The sequence below is a fragment of the Lepisosteus platostomus genome, chromosome 8 (assembly GCF_059453375.1).
Source record: "Lepisosteus platostomus isolate fLepPlt1 chromosome 8, fLepPlt1.hap1, whole genome shotgun sequence".
In the NCBI taxonomy this organism is placed as follows: domain Eukaryota; kingdom Metazoa; phylum Chordata; class Actinopteri; order Semionotiformes; family Lepisosteidae; genus Lepisosteus; species Lepisosteus platostomus.
In genome coordinates, this window is record NC_142618.1 from 33,541,308 (window position 1) to 33,561,051 (window position 19,744).

At 37.9% G+C, this 19,744-nt stretch overlaps 1 protein-coding gene across 2 annotated transcripts; it reads left to right on the forward strand.

Moving 5' to 3' along the window:
* Window positions 1-2,417: 2,417 nt before the first annotated feature.
* On the forward strand, window positions 2,418-7,483 carry LOC148657249 (uncharacterized). Of its 2 annotated transcripts, XM_088643250.1 has the most exons (6): window positions 2,418-3,091; window positions 3,569-3,646; window positions 4,434-4,511; window positions 5,125-5,205; window positions 6,372-6,452; window positions 6,885-7,483. In XM_088643250.1, exons 2-6 carry the CDS (start codon window positions 3,605-3,607, stop codon window positions 6,903-6,905), a joined length of 303 nt encoding a protein of 100 aa, XP_088499376.1. In that variant the 5' UTR covers window positions 2,418-3,091; window positions 3,569-3,604; the 3' UTR covers window positions 6,906-7,483. The 2 variants fall into 2 exon arrangements, 1 of the variants encoding a protein (XP_088499376.1); XR_015940907.1 differs by having other exon boundaries at window positions 2,418-3,646; window positions 4,442-4,511.
* The last annotated feature ends 12,261 nt before the right edge of the window (window positions 7,484-19,744 follow it).

Here is a 19,744-nt window from a genome sequence, read left to right on the forward strand (position 1 = left end):
ACCTCAGTTCATGCTGGAGAACAGCTAGTGGATTATATATGAGTCAGAGAGAAAATGCCTAGCACAGTGGAAATAGGAAGAAAAAGAAACTATGTTATAATTTATAAGATTGTGTGGTTTTAAGAAGTACAACTGGTGTAAATCAATTTTGCTACAGTTGCTACAGTATGTGATTAAAAATAAAACCAGAAGTTTCAAGTCAGGAGAGCACTAATAAATTTTAGAGGTAGTAAACAGTAACATTTAAAGCCAAAATATATATAAAAAGCTAAAATTAACAAGAATTAGAAGAGGTGATGCAGCCAGGAGAAAGACTGGCTGGTGACATGTATAGTATGTGTAATAGTACACATTTGGAAATCACTGTCTTTCCCCCTCACAGCACATGAAGTTAACGATTTTTGTTCAAAGAAGTACCTTAAAATAATTAATAAAATAAAATAGTCAAAACTAAGATATACAATAGATCACTCATCTGTTACGATCCCTGCCTCCCGGCTACGGAAGAGGCAGAAGAAGGCGTAGCCTTACTCCATCAGTTTACCTATCAGTTTTCTTATTCACCACCACACCCCCGTCTCATCCTATACTTAAACACCTGTCTTTTCCTACCTCCTCGCTCAGTATTGGTTTTCCTTTCGAGCTTCCTAGTTGCGCTACTCCTTCTTCTGCCTTGTGTCCTTCTTGGTTTTCGGTTTACGGTTTTTTCCCCTTTTGACAACGGTTTTTCGGATCATGGCTTGGCTTCGGTACTCACACTCTGTTTTGGATCTCTGGCTTTCCCTGGACTATCGGATTGCTCTATTGTCTACGGTTTCGGATCACGCTTTGGCTTCGGTAACTCGTTCCCTTTTGGATCTCTGGCTTCCCCTGGACTCTTGGCTCGTTTCTTCGACTACGGCTTTCTTTGGATCATGGTTAGGCTTTATCAGCACCTGCAAGTGGGTTCATTCACTGGTTTCGGTTTCTCTTACCGAATCCGTAACATCTGATTGTGCTTCACCTGTCAAAACATTACAAGCTGTTTTGGAGAGATTTGTGCAGGAAATGTATGGAGGTAATCTTAATTTAAGTCTGACATACAGTACTAGAATTAATCAGGTACTTTTAATTATTTAATTATTATTTATTTTATATGTCATCCCATCTTGAAAATCATACCAAAATCACACCAATTATGTGAAAAGTTCATATTCTCTGTTCCAACTAATGTCTCTAATGTCAGGCTATGTGAACAGTCTTGGTCTCTGACATGAACTGATTATCTCATGAATCCTTTGAAACAGTGCACCTGTTCCACCTTTTTCAATATATACAGTACATACTAAACCTAGCAATTCATATCAGGAATGGGCAATGTTGGCGAGAGCAAAAGGCACTAATAATCTGTTTACAACAGTGGCATAGGACTCAAATACACAGTATAGATACTAACAGAAAATGAATAAACTATCAATACTCATTTAGGGCACAAATACACACTATAGATACTCACATACACATGATCAATACTGACATATTGGTTCAACCAGCTCTTTAATTACTCAATTGACCTTGCTACATCACATACTACCTACTTCCTGCAACTCACTAAGGATTTCAGAGAACAAAATTTGTAGAATCAAAAAGTGTTGTTTACCCTACTGTAAACTATGCAATTAATTCACTGCCAAAGTAGCTGTGTCCTAAAGTAATTGTTTTTATTCTTGCTTTTCAAACTGAAAAGCAGTTTAAAATGTTTTAACACTTTAACAATTCAAAAATGTCCTACAATTTTCCTGAAAAAATAAAAATGAAATGCAAACATAATTTGAAACAAATGTATTTTTGCAGCTAGTGGGTTAAATGTTTAAAGAACCAAATACAGTACTTTGAAGTTATCACAAATAAAATAATGCTGTACATTTTTTAAATGATTTTGTTTTCAGGTGGAGGTGATACTTTGTCTACTGAAGCAAACGGGATCCAATTACAAGATAATGCATCTGTATGTGACCTACATGACCAGTATTAATGATTTACAGTATGATCCAGTATACAGTATGTTGCAAACTTGTTTAATGTAAAGATGACACAAAGCTGGCTAAATGACACTTGACATCTAGTTAAAGTGTGTAAACTATTCACAATCTAAACAGATGGTAATCATGTAACGAAATCCAAATTGTTACAATGTCTTCAAAGCCAAATCAATTGGGGATTGCTGAAGCCATACAAACTACATTTTATTTAGAAAAACACTTAAAACACTGTGAATTCTTAGAGGTGAAAAATTGTTGATACTTGATTGCCAAATTGTAAAGTCATGGGACTTTATCTGGTGACACAAGAGGACTGGATTTAAGAATAGACAGGATAGAAATTATTTATATTTTTTGTAATTCTGATCAGTTCATTAGAGCACATAGTCCCCCACACTTGTTTTAAATTTATTCTTTGAATATATGTTACTTAATTATATAACTTAACCACATGAATCTCTAGCCTAACGGATGATTTAACCTGAACTGAAAAAAATAATGACCATATCATTTGTCATACATGAACTAGTACATGGTGTAAAATGTTATCCTTGAGCACCATATAAAATTCATAAGGTGGACTTTTTAATAGTGCCTGAGATCTGAAAAAAAGACAATGAAGAGGCACTTTCAAAAAACCTATTAGAAACCTATTTAAGAGTCTTATGGCACAAGACGAACTTCAAAAACCTTAACACTGTCAATGAATGAAACATACTGTACTTAAACACCTGTCTTTTCGTACCTCCTCGCTCAGTATTGGTTTTTCTTTCGAGCTTCCTAGTTGCGCTACTCCTTCTGCTTTGTGTCATTCTCGGTTTTCGGATTACGGTTTTTCCCCCTTTTGACTACGATTTTTTGGATCACGGCTTGGCTTCGGTACTCACGCTCTGTTTTGTATCTCTGGCTTCCCCTGGACTCGGATTGCTCTATTGTCTACGGTTTCGGATCACGCTTTGGCTTCGGTAACTCGTTCCCTATTTGGATCTCTGGCTTCCCCCGGACTCTCGGCTCGTTTCTTCGACTACGGCTTTCTTTGGATCACGGCTAGGCTTTATCAGCTCCTGCAAGTGGGTTCATTCACTGGTTTCGGTTTCTCTTACCGAATCCGTAACAATTGCTTCATGTTCACTCTAGGCTTTGACATGATGTCAGTGATTTGTGCTGCTATGCCCTTTTAGATTGAAAATCATCGGAGTGAAAGATCAGAATGAAAAATTTCTTTAGGAAAATGTAGTAATTTATTTAGGAGCATAGATGCCAAAGTATACCACAGTCCTTTCTCAACTTTCTTCTTTTAAGGAACAACATTAAAAAATAAGTGTTTTCTTCACCATAGTCTCTCCATTTGTTGTTGGTAACTTCTGATGTTTTGGTCTCTAATTTGTTACATTCCATCTTTTATACTGACTAAACAGCTTCCCTTAACCCTCTTTCTACTTTAGCAATCAAAATACTGTTTCATAGTGCTGAGTTGTTTATCCAACTTATTTTGTTACATTTACACATTTTTTTTTCTTTCAAAATCGAGTGTCACTCTCTTCCAGCAAGGTGAATCAGAGGAAGAGGATGTCTATACATCAATGTCAAATCCAAAGAACAGCCAGCAGAAGGAAATCAACATGGTAACCTTTGACCTCTGCTAGCATTGCTCAATTACTATGCTTAAACTGATCATAAGAAATTAGCTTCTCCTACGGAAAAATGCATTGGTGATTGAAGGCAGAGTGAAATATTACCCAAAATAATAAAATAAATCAAATATATTGAAGTTTGTAGAACATTATTTATTTGAAATACACAACTTTTTCTTATTTGAGGCCACTGTATTTCACTAACATACTGTAAATATTTTGGCCTCAGGAAGAGGTTATACTATACAGTAGGTGAGAGATGGGCAGCCCTGGTCCAGGCATGTTGTTTGTTTCTTGTTTTTCTTTTTTCTCAGACCTTAATGATGTGAATAAACCAATTGAATGGCTACGAAGGTCAATCAACTGTTATTAATCAAGAATTAATAAAAAAGAGCCTCTAAACTTGCAGGATACTGGCTTTCATACCCCTGTTATTTTAGATACCATTTTATTGCAAAACCATGAAAAATTCAGACTGAGAATTGTTCATCTGTTAATGCGTGTATTCATCTGTTTAAATTCTATGTAACAAGTCTCTTTCCTATAACTAGTTATCCTCATTGCTTGATTATATCAAGTACCCACCAGAATGTGTTTGAAGTGTGGTCAACAATGGAGTTTTTGGACTCTGCTCAACAACGATTAATGAAACAGATGAAGTAAAGTTTATGTGCAACTGATAAATCCTCCCCACTTTTTTTTGCTGGTTTGCCTGATCAGTGTACTTAAAACCTTATTTTCCCATATACTGTATAATTCTCTCTTTTATATTAACAAGGAGTCCAGTCACAATGCTACATGTAGCTATGCTACAGTGACCTTGAAGAAGAAAACTCCACTTTCATCAAAGAATTTGGTAAAAAAAAACACACTTTTGTTTAATTCCATTTAATTTCCATTCTGTGTATATCACATATGGATGTTACTTAAGAGTAAAAGATTAGTATATTCCAACTGAGATTATTGTTTTTTTAAAGTTACTTTAGAATATGTAAGGGTTAATTCCATGCTGAACAACAGAAACAAGAAACACAAAATTTTGGCAGTTGAGCCTTCAAGTATCGAGACTTCTTTACACCTGAAACATTGTGTTTCTACATTAGAATATGTTCAAATAATGTGTCTGAAAAGTATCATTTTAAATAAATAACTTGCCTTTAAGTTTATTTTTTCAATTACATTCTAGACACTTCTTTTCACTACCTCACTAGAAGGATTCTTTTTAGTGGTTTGGTATCTTGACAAAGCAAGGTTTTACATTGGTAAAGGCTGTCTTGAAACTAGGGCTGTGTAGGAAATTTATAAAGTTTTTATCTGTATTTTTTTTTTACTGACTAAACAGCTTCCCTTAATCCTCTTTCTAATTTAGCAATCAAAATACTGTTTTGTAGTGCTGAGTTGTTTATCCCACTCATTTTGTTACATGTACACTTTTATTTCTTTCAAACTTGAGTGCCACTCTCTTCTAGCATGGTGAATCAGAAGAAGAAGAAGATATCTATACATCAATGTCAAATCCAAAGAACAGCCAGCAGCAGGAAATCAACACGGTAAGCTTTGACCTCTGCTGGCATTGCTGATAATCAGCTATAGCAAAATGCACTGGATGATTGAAGATGGAGGAAAAAGAACAAAATAATAAAATAAATAATTGGTTTGAAGATTGAAGAATATTATTTGAAGAGCTTTCTCTTATTTGAAGTGTATTTTGTCTAGCCAGAATACAGTCTTATGGCCTCAGGAAAAGATTATACTACAGTCAAAGATGGGAAGGCCTGGTCCAGGAATGTTGTGTTTGTTTCTTGTTTTTCTTTCTTCTCTGACCTTAATTATGTAATTACACATTTAGCCAAACTAAATGGCTCAAAAGCTCTATGATTCAAATCAAGTGCTAATTAAAGGAATCTCTAAACCTGTGGACCCTGGCAGTAGGCTTGCTATCCTCTGTTACCTCTGTTACCATTTTTTAATTGTGACCCCATGAATAGTTCACACACTGAGATTTGTTACTGTAAATTCTTCACAATGAGTGGCCTAACTATAAATGTTAGCGTCATTGCTTGTTTGTATCTTTTGTTCAGTTCAGATGTAATCTAACTATGCTCAAGTGCAGCTTTCATTTACATTGTGCTCTTAAATATTGTCACATAAATTAATTTCTATAGGGAACATTATATCAAAGATATTTACAAATCAAAGTTCTACAAACTGCAAAAAAATCGAACAATCCAAATCTACAATAACTTTCTGCTTAATGCATCTCACTGAATGTATTACATAATCAGAAACATATGCACCCTAGATGGGAAACCAGCCCATTGCAGGGCACACACACAGTGCCTTTGGACTGTGGGAAGAAACCGGAGCACCCAGATGAAACCCATGTGAACACAGGGAGAATATACAGTATATACTCCACGGACATAGCACCCCAGGAATTGAACCCAGGGTCCTAGTCCTAACCGCTGTGACACCATACTTCCCAGACTACAAATATAATCTATAAAAAATAAATGAGCTCCTTTATTGAATAACTTTCCACCCCTCCAAAAAAACCTTCTCAGACAGACGCATGATTTAGTTCTAGCTGCTGCTTTTATTTTTTCACTTTGTTTTATACCAGCTATATTGTGTGTCTGACTCCTCTCCTCCTCCAGCTTTTGGTTCTAATCGCTACACCAAGAACAATTTTCTCACTCTTTATTCTCCCTTTAAGAGCTCAGATCCTGTCATGGCAATCTATGGAAAAGTGAAAAACAAGGGCAAATGTCCACCACTGTTGCAAGATTCGGTAAAGGTTAGCTTGTGTTTATTTTAATTGAGCCATCCTCACAATTCATACACAGAGAACAGATCTCCAGTACCAGACACTAGTAGGTATGTTCAAGAAACCTCGGGAGGGGTTCATTGCTTTCTTCTCAGGAGAGACATCCTTAAGCATCAAACAAATAATGATTAATCATTTGAAACTGTAGTTTATCCAGTGTTGAAAAATACAGAACTGAAAATGCTTTCTTAGCAATCAATGTCTTCTTCCACCTGCTAGTTTTAATACATTTAACAAAGCTTTAACATTGTCTCCTTTAAAAATGTTCTTTAGCAATGCAAAACTCAGAAATAACTATTTTACATACACATGCTCTCCCACTTTCTTTTCTAATTTTGTTTTGTTGAGAGGTTTTCTTCCATTTTCTGTGACTTTTTCAAAACACAACTGTCTCATTTTCAGGCCTCTGTTAACAATACCTGACCTACACCGATGTTAGAAATAAACACAGCTGCATCGAGACTTTAAGAAGAAGTGTCCAGGACAGCTCTAACCAATGCACACCCTGCTGTCAGATTCTGCTGTCCAATTCTCAAACATCAAACAGGACCCTGAGCTTAATCTGACTGAAATGAAGAGCAATTATATCTTTCAGTTGTGTGAATCAGAAGCCCATGTATTTCTTCCCGTAGTATTGATTTTTGTAAATACCTATTCTGAAAGAAAATAGTTATGAGTATTATAGTTACTTGATTCAGCAAAAGACACCATACTGTACATGTCTAGTGGAACAACTGTGTTTCACAATGTCTCCTTTCTCAAGAGTCCCAGCAGTAACAAAATGTACAGGCAATGAGCATAAGTTGTCAATGCACTGTATATTTTCCATCAAGAATAGTTTCGGCCATTATCCAGGACTGATTGTGTTCTAATTTCTAGTAACCCAGGGAAGCCCATTTCACTTCCTGCATGGCCTGAAAGTATAAAAAATGTGCATTAAAGGAATTAATGTCTAAAGGAATTTATTGTCTGAAATAAAGTATTTGGTTATCCCTTCCAAATTCAGAACTTCATTCGCATATTACATGCATTTTCTTGTGTTAAACTTACCAGCAGCAATGTCATCTCATATCCTCAACTTAAACCTTCAAGTCATTACTTGAAAGCCATAGATGTGCTTGGGTCTTATCAGAAAGCTCTGATTTTTATAAATGAAAAGACCTCCACTATTAGTTTATGTTATTTTGGTTCTCATTATGGTTATTTAAATTTGGAAACAGATTTTCTAAAAAGAAATGTTGTCATAATATGGTAATGTGATTTGGAGGCATGCTGTCCAATCTCAAACCAAGAGTCTTTTCTAGGAAGGTAATTTGTTACAGAGGCTATTTAACCCATATACAGGTACAGTATCTCTCTAATGGCTAATGTTCTGATTTTAATAATTTGTCATTTCAAAGAAGCAATGATACGAGATTCAGCATCATGACTGGGTATATTGTTCTGGACTCCTACAACTGTTTGTGTAAAAATGCCTCCTGTTCACAGTTTTGAAATCACTTCCTTTAATTTGTAATGGTGTCTTCTGTTGATTGCACTAATAAATTTGGGTTGACTTTGTCAATATAACTGACAATATGGAACATGATTTTTGGTGTCAGCAAAGTAAGACTAGACAGTACTGTATGTTCAAGTTACCAAGTATTTTTACAGGCCATGTTCATACTTTGTTAATGGAGTGTATTTGTTCTAGATAATCTAGATAAAGGAACATCTCTTACTTCAGCAGAAATAATTAATGACCACACTGTGCTTGAGCCAAAATTAAGAATATAGAGGGTGATCATTTATCACAGACTGGCTATTGAACCTTATTTGCAAAATATTATAATCACATAGTTTGTCCATTTGAAAAATTTGTCCATTATTTTAAAAGTAATACCAGGCTATATCCTATGCTTTGTCTATAGCAAAAAAAACACTTGTTCATTTGTCTTTTTGGGGATTTGTTATTGTAACTCCCTGCTTGCTGGAGTATCTAAAGCTGCACTTCTCATGTTACAACATGATCAGGATCTGGCAGCTAGACTCCAAATTAAATTACATACAGTATAAGTGACCACATCAGTCCTGTCTTGGAGTCCTTGCACTGATTTCCTATCAGGTCTTGGGTTTATTATAAAATCCTTCAGTTTATGTTCTAGGCAGTAATTGACATAACTTCACAGTATCCTGGTCATGCATTATCATTTTAGTCCCATGTGACCTTTACTTAGCTGAATCTGTTTAATTATGTGTTCCCACTGTTTGTGTGCATCATTGAGAACTAATCCTGGTCCTGTAGGACACATTTGACTGATACTTTGTGTTTCAAATGGGCTCTTAACCACTGTAACCAACCTGCTTGGTTGTTTAGACTTTTTATGCACTTAAAAACAGGTCTTAGTTTCCAACATAGATACTATTTATAGTTCCAATAACTTCACAATGACAAGAGTCAAAAACAAAAGGGAAAAAAGCCTAAAATTGAAAGCTGAAATTAGACTATTATTAAAAACATGTCCGGAGCAAAAACCAAAGCATTTTTTGGGATCCATAAGCAACAGGTTTCAGGTTCAGTGGTTTGCCGTCTGCAAGTAAGAGGGCCTTTTGCTGATGTACCATAAAGCTCTGGAACACCACTGTATACGAAGTCAGGGATTCAGCCACTTTGGGTGCTTGTGTTTTAAGTCTAGATTAAAATCACACTTTTTGGTATCGTTTTTGACATTCACATTTCAAGAAATAAAGCTGTTTTTTCCTGGTACTGTCACCTCTTTATAGTTGATATATAGCTTTATTTAGCTGATAGTTTCATAAAGATCCACATGTAGTACTTTAGAAAACATTCTTTATTGTTAATCATTTTCTGTGAATCTCATTTTATAAGAAGTATTCTACACAAACCAGGCCAATGGACTCACAATCAAGAAACCACTTAATTATTTTGTCCCTTTTAATGTAGTATTAAAATCTACAGTTGTGGTTGCAGAAAGAAGCGGTTTTTCTGTTTTAACATGAGGAGTGAACATAGCTACTAAGGCAGTAACAATGGCAGAAAGTTCTCTAGTTTAATTACTTTATTTAAGTGAAGTATTGGGGTTGAGTCAAGAGTAGTTGTTAATTTTTAGTTATTTTTCTATATTCAGCTTCTCAGTTTTATATTCCTTTAACAAATATGCTAATGCTGTATACTGTATATACCTGTATAGTAAATGTCTTCAGCATTGTACTTCAAAGGTTTGCCTTTCCCAATATATATCCTTATCCTTGAGACAATGGTTCAGAGATGAAAGATGTCTTGGTGTTGGTACAATGCAAGGGAGAGGATAACAACATTGATTTATTTTTTAATAAAATACTAATGGCAATGTAATGGGAATTTCAGGTTTTGCCTCTATGGGGTACTAAGGATTTTGCTAGCACTATTAGATCGATTCTCATTTTCTTGTCCAAACTGAAGTAGAAGCTCTAATGAGAAACACTTGTCATATGTTTGTTGTAATGCCAACTGTAATGCCTTCATATTATAGCTAAGCTAAACCGAGACTCAATAATAGACAACATATTAATAAAATCCCTTGTTGCAGGCTAAAGTCTCGTAAGGTAAGCAGAACCTCACTAAGAATACTGACATGTTTTATGGGTATTTACAAATACAGTAGCTACCTTCAATCATTGGTGTCAATTCCTTGCTCCAGTAGTTCCTGAACTATAACAACTTTGTAAAACACTGATACTTCAGTTCCACCACCACAACGTACATTGTACAATGCCTGAAAATAACACAGAAATACTTTACAGTGGATAAACACTGCTTACCAATAATGATGTGTGTGTTTCATATTTAAAATTAGAAGCTGCTGTTCTTTTGCCAAATAAGAAGATATTCCTTGATTTATCAATATTTGCATATATTGCAACTTTTTATGGTATATAAATATGGTTCATATGGTTTTATGGTTTATAAACTTAAATATTTGCTTTATTGTAGTCAGTAGAGTAGACTAGAGTACATAAGAATTGCAGAGAAGTGCGGATTTTAAAGAATCACTTTTGCATCTCAAAATAACACTTCAGATATTGAAAAAGTTGGAAAGCCTTTGCATGTTTTTTAAAAATGTGTAGAGATCCGTACTTTGTCAGATAACACTTTTTTCCTGTTTATAAAGGCCACTATATTACAAGAAAACAGTTGTCAGTGGTTTGTAGCAGATAAAAAAAGACTAGTATCTTTGTTATTGAAGCAATTAAAGCACACAAGAACCTGTACTTGGAGGCATTTAAAATGACAGTGCATTTCAATAATAAAAATGATATTTGTAACAATATCCAGTGCTCACAGTTTATTTTAAACCAGTTGTTTGCTGTCGCTCTGAGTTATGAGTATGTTTACTGTGTCCTGGTAAATATTCTAATATTCAGTACACAATGTGCACATTCACATTGCCATTGCATCGCATAATGATCATGATGATAATGATTAGACACATGGAAACATGACAATTGCTCTCCTTATGTTGCATGCTGTCCATAAGGAGATCCATAAGTACAGTACATGTACTGGGACCCCTTTTCTCTTTCTCTTTCTACTCTTCTCTGTTCTCTCATATATCATGACAATTAATTTAAAATTTTTCAACCACCAATTATTTGTTTTCTCTCTGTATGATCTAGAATTGCCTCTGTGTTTCTCACAACTCAGCTCATAGACACGAACCCCGAAACCTCACACCAGTAGAATGGGCAGAGTGGTTGCTCTGTGACTAAGGATCTTGCTTCTGTAGCTAGAAGGTTGCTGGTTCAAATCCCATGGCTGGCAGAAGAATCCTACTCTGTTGGGCACCTGAGCAAGGCCCTGAACCCCACCTGCTCCAGGGGTGTTGTACAATGGCTGACCCTGTGCTCTAACCCCAAGCTTCTCTCCCTGTCTGTGTGTCTGTGTCTCATGGAGTGCAAGTTGGGGTATGTGAAAAGATTAATTCCTAATGCAATAAATTGTACATGGCTAATAAAGTGATCTGATCTGAAGAAGTTTGGATAGACTCCTCTGGCCTGCCCACCTTCAAAACATCACAGTTCAAGCAGACCCATTCTGGAAGTTCAGCACTGACACCTTTGGCTGACTAGTCAAACCCTGATTGTGTACCACAGTTTGGGACGTCCCAGTCACAGTCAGCTAGTGACATTACCCAGGACTGTAGAGTTGTAGAACCCATAATGTAGAGTTCTCTCTGTGTATGCCACTCGGGAGGCCCCTTTTCCTCACAGTTCAATGCTAATAATGCTCATGTCTATCTTTCCCATCTTAAACCTTATAATTTGTTCACAGATATCTAACTGCCTGTTAGTCACTTCCTCTCTAATGTTCCCACATCACTTCATTATCAACCTTTCAAGATTTTCAAAATATCTTCCCACTTTTTGATCTCCTACTATTTCTCTTGATGCTCTCTTGCTTCTTCTGCTGCCAAAACTCCCTTTTTACCCTTGATCCCTCCTTTTTTCACTCACTGCTATTCTTTTCTAACATGATCCTTTCATATTTTTCTTAATTACATCCATGGGTTATGCCCTTTATACACTAAATACTCCATTCAGCTTCTGGTCCAAGTGCCCTCTGGAATGCAAGACTATAGGGTGATTTGTTGTATTGGTAATCTCCTCTGTCCAACTTATCCAAAATTCACTATTTATTTCTGCCTCCGTTCTTCCATGCAGCCTCTATTCTGCATCCTCCTTCTTTAGCTCCATTTTGCAGCTTTGACCAGAACTGATATATTTGTCTTTAACACTTGCTTCATCACTCTCTTTGTTTCTAACACTATCTTATCATTTCCCAATATTTCCCTCTCCAACTCTCCACTTAATCTTAGGTTGGCTGCTTATCTGTTACATCTCTGATCTCTTCTGTTTCTTAAAATGTTCATTTTCTTTTCTTGCACTTTCCATAACTCTGTAGTGGTACCTGATATCCAAAATATTAGGAGTGACCCATCTCTGACCACCATCCAGCATCTCCTCAAGGCTAGCCTGCTCAGAGTCTATGTTTACACTATGTGATTAATCATTATGATTTCTGAGCTATGAATAGTATTGCTTTCATTACATTTACTGCAGACTGTAGTTTTAGAACCTGGTGCCTTTTTATGATTCTAATCTATCCTGTAATAGTATTAACTGACCTGGTTTATATTACATATCCTTTCAATGATTTACAGTTCATAAATTATTTTCAGTGGAAGTCATCTTGGATTAAAGCATTAGCTAAATAATAACGATCCACTCTTTGTCCTTCATGTTACATTGATTATGATAAATTAATTATGGGTAGTATTTATTATATCATGTTATGGAAGATCTTAATATAATTTTTGGTCAGCTCTTTTTTTACATTGATTTCTTCGTGAATTTCCATACTCCTTATTCTTCCATAACTCTGTGTTCTCCTTAAAGAATAACCAACACTAGCCACATCTGTGACATATTTTTGTATGTGTATCTGAAGTTTGTCTGCTGCCCCTGTTACACCCCCACTGCAGTCAATGCTGCAGCCTACACTGCTAGTGTGTACAGGATGTCAGTAGAACAGCAGAGCTTCAGGCCTCACATCCTACTCTGTATTTTTATGCTTAACATCTATTTTTACACATTGACATGCACTTAGAGTAAAAACACATAAAGGAGCTAAATAATGCAATTTAGATGTCTTTTTTCATAATACCATCATTTCACAGTGGGTTTAAAAACAGTCCTGTTTCCCCCATCAAAAATCACACGATGCTTTTAAGAGTGCTGAAGAAATCAGTTTCTTCTAGCTTCCCTGAGCTGCCAGTCGAGCCACCGTGGCTGATGTGCTTAGCCAGCTAATGAGGTAATATAAACTTTAAACAATAAACTTGATAATTAATTTAATATGTTATATATGTTGTGTATTTACTGAATATGGTGTTTGGTCTTGGGAGTCGCTTTCTGTGAGAAGAGAAGAAGAATAAAAGACATGCTTGTTCAAATTGGCACCAGAAAATTCAATTAGAAGATTCTTCAGGGTCCTTTGCAGATAAGCTACTGTACCATCTAGTCCTGGATATTTGTGTTTTTAGAAGTAGCCATGTAGTGAGACCAATGCAAAATACTGTATTATCATGAGAAAACAAAGCCTCACGTGCAGATGAGGTTGGGGAGCCCTGTGAAACTTTGAAGGCAGACAGGATGTTTGGAGACCCATGATACTGGTAGGGACTTTGGAGCTCTGCAGGCTGCAAGCTCAGACATGCTTTAATATACTGTACTGCAGCCAGGATATACAGTAGTAGACTTCCTGAAACTGAGAATGAGACAGAGGCAGAGAAGAGACGTTTACTGTCCTGCATGTTGTATAACTGGTCTGTGAATGCACTGGTCACTATGGGAGATACAAAGAACCTATTACCAGGTAAAAAAACAAGAGTCATTTTAACCTGTTTTTAACGAGGCAGATCAATTGCATTTTTCAACGTGTTTGTAAAATATCAGTTGGATTTATCCAGTAAAGTCACCTACCAAGCAGTGTTTCTCAGGGTGGCTGCATCAGTGACCTGCCCCACTGTATCTCTTCAGTCTGGTACTAGAGACAAAGACACATCTTTCTTGCTCTGGAAAAACTGTCGACTCTTCTCAAAGTCATTTAGGAGGAAATAAACTTAAAAGAAAAAGTAAAATAGTCATTCAAATACAGTATACAGTTCATAAAGCAATATGATATGACCATAAATGAAACACTAAATCTGAGCTAAAATTATAGGATAATCGATCCTGATTATCAAAGTATGGTCTATAAAGAAAAGAAATAGAGAAAGATTTAGGCACACAGTGTGACTACAACCTGGACAGGATGCTAGTCCATCATAAGGCACATTCACAGAAGCTAAATTTAGAAAAAACAATCTAACCAATCCAACATGTCTTTGGAAGGTGGAAGGAAATCCACAGCAGCTGTCAAATTCGCATGGAGAGAACATGCAAACTCCACACAGACAGCTCCCCAGACTGTAATTAAACTCATGACCCAAGGTATGTGAGACAGCAGCGTTACCCTCCCCACAACTATTCTAAGTTTCATCTATAGAAAAAAGGGTTATGTGGGCTAAATTAATCATAAAGTACTAAGTGTAGTTTCCTATTTTAATCTGTATCTTCAGACAAGATCTTCTGTTTGACAGTAAACTCAGACCACAGACCACATAGCACAGCTGTACACGATGTTATGTGTACCAACTGTTAAAATTAACTGTTAATGCTGATTTTACAAAGCTGAGTACAAAAGGGCTAAAAAACACATTGACATTTCTTGTGCTGTTTTTACACAATGTCAAAAAAAGGTCAGTTTTAACGCAGTTAGAAATAAAAAGAACAAAAAAAAAAGAAAAAAAAACAATCTAATCAAGCCGTTCTGTGATGTACTGTAGCCACTATCTTGGCTGAAAATGTAAAGTAGTTTTCAGCTGGTGTGAATAAGTCTTTGGCATTTGGAGGGAGTGAGCTTACACTTGAGGGAATAAACAGTCAGGATAGGTTATGCATGGAATTAGCCAGTTGTGGTTAGTTAAGACGCTTATTAGACCAGCTGGGAAGTAAAGGCTTTCAGTCTGTGTTTAAGGTCCAGCATGAAAGCAGAGCATGTGAGATACTTGAGAAGATACAACTTTAGCTTTACTAAGGGGTGTTACAAGTTCTGTACTCTTAGGCTTGTGGTAGATCATTTACTAGGCCCAAAGGAGGTGAAATACACTACTAAAGAACAGGCTTGACTTGTTGGGCCAGGGCTAATGGAGGTGTTAGCAGCTGGAAGAGTAGGGAAATGCCTGGCAAGGTACTGCAGCAGTATATCTTTCTCCCCACTTCTGAGAAGGAGTCTAGACAGCATGTGTAGATTCCTGAGTGCTCCCGGTGATGTAACCGCTGCAGACAGATGGGTACAGAAACAGACAGGACTCTGAAGAGTAAGAGAGGAAATCACAATCCATCAACTGACTACTGTATGTGAGAGACAGGTGTTGGACAGAAAGATGTCCCTGGACAAACAAGCTAAATATGAAAACTTAATTTTAATAAACATCGTGTATTTTACGTTAGAGCTATGAGAAAAACATTAGTGTAAACTTGATTTGAAAGCATCCTTAAAGTCAAACGAGACAATTAAATCCATCAACTCAATCAAATCCATCCATCAACAAAGGGGCTGAGCATCATTTCTCTTTGCAGTGGCTGTGCCCTCCTGCGCTAATGTCTCTCTGTTCCAGGTTGTCAGGGATGTCGGAAAGGATGAACCGTGGAATGACAGGAGACCGAAAAGACCCTTTGCGCAGCAGCGAGACGGGGGTTAGCCCAGGATCAGCTGTTCAGGAAATACCGTATAGAAACCTATGCCCTCAGGTAGCGGACGTGGGGCGACCTGGTGCTAGGCAGGTTTCAGGACATCCGAATGTCAATGCTGAGCGAGTAGCAGAGCAGAAGCAGGAAATAAATAGGGTACACAACAAGACACACCACAAGAATAATCACAGGGAACTACAGTAGGAACAGGAGGAAAGTAGAGCACCCTCTAGGTGTACTGGGCTTGACACAGGTCCAGTGTGTGTGAGGGAGTGGTCAGAAATGTGTGCACAGTCCCCAATTCTTCCAGGACAGTATGGTCTAAAAGAGGTCAGCAGGACTTATGACAGCTTGGAAACTGAAGAGTGTAATACAAAACATAAAAATAAAAACAGGCAGCACTTGTGGATTCAGTCTGGTGATCTTGTTCTCTTGTGTTTTTGTCATCAATTTAAAATCTAAACCATAGGGATCTGACTATTTCCTGTTATTTCAACAGTCTCTCTATGAGTTTATGTTGATATGAAAAAAATGTATTTATCCTCTGACGAGCACATTGTTTGCAGCACATTTGGGTGAAAGCTGTCAATCTGAGCCATCCCCTGCAATACTGCAGCACTAGTATTCATTGGTTAAAACAATACTACAATTTGTTGGTTGCCCTGTAATCATGTTTTTTTACGTTTATTCATTTACCATTAAGCTGTACAGTAAGGTTATTAAGAGAATAAAATAAAAATGGAAGATTTTATGAGCAAATGTGACTTGTCTTTAATTCAGCATGACCTTCTCAATGCATAATTCCATTTCGAGAGAATGAAAAACAACAGCTTGCCCTGGTTTTACATTTCTATTAGAGACACTGAGATTCTAATTTTTCAAAGGCTCAATTTTAACACAGGACAGCAGCAACCTTATCCGCTTGTACACATTCAAGTCTCTTTGCATAGATTATATTTTGAATTTTAAATTTCAATGCCTGCTAATGAACCCTTCCTGTATCTTATTTGCACAATAAAGGTGTTTCCATACTTATCCATGAGGGAATGTCTGTCCCCTCCTACTTTGAAAAATACTAGATGCAGCAAAGGCTTTTAGATGTTAATGTGAGAACACTCATTCAAGGATTGAACAATTCCAGATCACTCAGATGACATTTTGTACCTCCAGAAACCTTATTTATGTATCTCTTGCAGAAAATGCCCAGCCATCTGCATTGGGGAAACAGGAAGGAGACTCTGAGACCACTTCAGAGAACATGTTAAGGCTGTGAAGATCAAAGATTTCTCCAAGCCCATAGTTTCTCATTTCACCTCTGACGGCCATGATCATTCTGATCTCTTCATTTGCATTCTCAAGAAAGGTTTCTTAACTCCCATAGCAGAAAGACATCAGAAACCACAAAGACTTTTCTCTGTGGCGGCGCCCACGCAGGCAGCAGCCCAGCGAGCTCTCTTAAATTGATCTTTTTATCATTGTTTTTTTCTTCGTTCTTTCTTTTGTTACTGTTCTTAGTCCTCAGTTTCCCTCTCCACAATGTTCACGTACATAACTTATGATCCTCAAACACTTTTAGACATCGGAACAAGATCCGCAGGACTATCAATTAGTCTGGAAGATCTGGACTGCATCAGCTCGCACAGACTTCTCCGACAAGACCTGGAAACCATGGTATCACCTGAACAAGGCAACCAAGCCAGGAAACGTCGCAAACGATGTGAACGAAAATGGAAACGCTGTAAACGAGCTGGGCTACAAACAAGACTAAAGACCGAACAGAACAAACATCCTTTACCAACTATTTTACTCGCCAATGTCCGATCCCTTGACAACAAACTCGATGATCTCAGACTGAGACTCTCCACACAACGAAAAATTAAAGAATGCTGCGCTTTTATTTTTACTGAAACATGCCTAACAGACAGTATTACGGACTCGGCGATACACCTAGACGGGTTTGCTGCCTTCCGTTTGGACAGAACTACAGAGTCCGGTAAAACCAGGGGTGGGGGAGTGTGCACTTTTATTAACAACGCGTGGTGCAACAATGTATCTACCATCACGAAACACTGCTCACCCGCTCTGGAATTTTTAATGATCAAGTGCCGCCGCTTCTATCTGCCGAGGGAATTTACATCTGTTATTATCACCGCCGTCTACATCCCCCCTGACGCTAATGGCAAAGAAGCGCTAGAGGTACTGCACATTATACTAAACAAAAAGGAAAATGCACATCCTGACGCAACCTTTATCGTCGCGGGTGACTTTAATCAAACAAATCTCAAGTCCGTTCTCCCAAAATACCATCAGCATGTCTCCTTCCCAACGAGAGAAGAAAAACACTCTGGACCATGTTTACACCAAGATTCAGAACGCTTACAACGCTTACAGACCACATCACTCTGTTTCTCCTCCTGGCATACAGACAGCTGCACAGGCGAGTGAAACCAGTGGTCAGGACAGTGAAAGTGTGGCCTGAAGGAGCTGAATCGGTCCTGCAGGACTGTTTTGAATGCACTGACTGGAGTGTGTTTAAAGAGGCTGCCACACAGGGATCATACAGATACATTGACATACAGGAATATGCATCGTCAGTCACTAGCTACATCAAGAAATGTGCTGACGATGTCACACTCACAAAAGAAATAAGAACTTTTCCTAACCAGAAACCATGGATGAACAGTGAGGTTCGCATCCTAATCAAAGCAAGGGATGCAGCATTTAAATCGGGCAATAAATCAGAACTAAGGTCAGCCAGGATCAATCTAAACAATGGAATTAAACATGCAAAAAACACACTCAAACAGGAATTAGAGGAACACTTCACCACTAACGACCTAAGGCACATGTGGGAAGGTATACAGGCCTTCACAGACTACAAGAGGAAGAACATCTGTGCACCTGCCCATGATCCCTCCCTGCCAAACGAGCTCAACACCTTCTATGTTCGGTTTGAAGCCAGCAACACAGAACCAGCCATCAGAGCTGAACCCTCCGCAGCTGACCAGGTGCTCTCACTGTCTGTAGATGAGGTTAGGAGATATCTGCAAAAAGTGAACACAGGCTGCAGAACCTGACAAAATATCCAGTCGCTTCCTCAGAGCCTGCGCCAGTCAACTGGCAGGTGTATTCAGACATTTTCAACATGTCTCTGGTCCAATCCGTAGTCCACACCTGCTTCAAGACAACCACCATCATCCCAATACCGAAGAAAACCACAGTGACATGTCTTAATGACTACCGACCAGTGGCACTAACACCTGTCATCATGAAGTGCTTCGAGAGCCTGGTCATGAAACGTATTAAGGACACCATCCCAAACACACTGGACCCGTACCAATTTGCCTACCGGCTCAACAGATCCACAGATGATGCAATCTCCATTGCCATACACACTGCCGTATCTCATCTGGATAAAAAGAACACATACGCAAGACTACTATTCATCGACTTCAGCTCAGCTTTTAACACTATCACTCCAGAGAAACTAGTCAAGAAACTCAGTGCTCTGGGTCTCAACACCACCCTCTGCAACTGGATTCGGGACTTTCTGACAGGCAGACCTCAGGCTGTCAGGCTTGGAAACCACACCTCCGGCACACTAACTCTGAACACTGGGGTCCCCCAGCGGTGTGTGCTTAGTTCATTACTCTACTCCCACTACACCCATGACTGTAAGGCCTAACACAACACCAACCCCATCATCAAGTTTGCAGATGACACCACAGTTGTAGGTCTGATCACAGACAATGATGAGAGGGCCTACAGGGAGGAGGTCAATCTCCTTACAACTAGTGTGAAGACAACAACATCACCCTCAACGTCAGTAAAACCAAGGAGCTGATCGTTGATTTCAGGTAACTGCAAAACGGCCATGCCCCTATCCACATCGAGACTGAAGTAGAAAGGGTCAGTAACTTTAAATTCCT

Excerpts from the sequence above, each read along its gene's own strand:
- LOC148657249 (XM_088643250.1), top strand. The coding sequence starts at position 3,605 with ATGTCAAATCCAAAGAACAGCCAGCAGAAGGAAATCAACATG. Across the intron at positions 3,647-4,433 it reads AGCAGAAGGAAATCAACATG|GAGTCCAGTCACAATGCTAC; the intron begins GTAACCTTTGAC and ends TATATTAACAAG. Across the intron at positions 5,206-6,371 it reads AGCAGCAGGAAATCAACACG|AGCTCAGATCCTGTCATGGC; the intron begins GTAAGCTTTGAC and ends TCTCCCTTTAAG.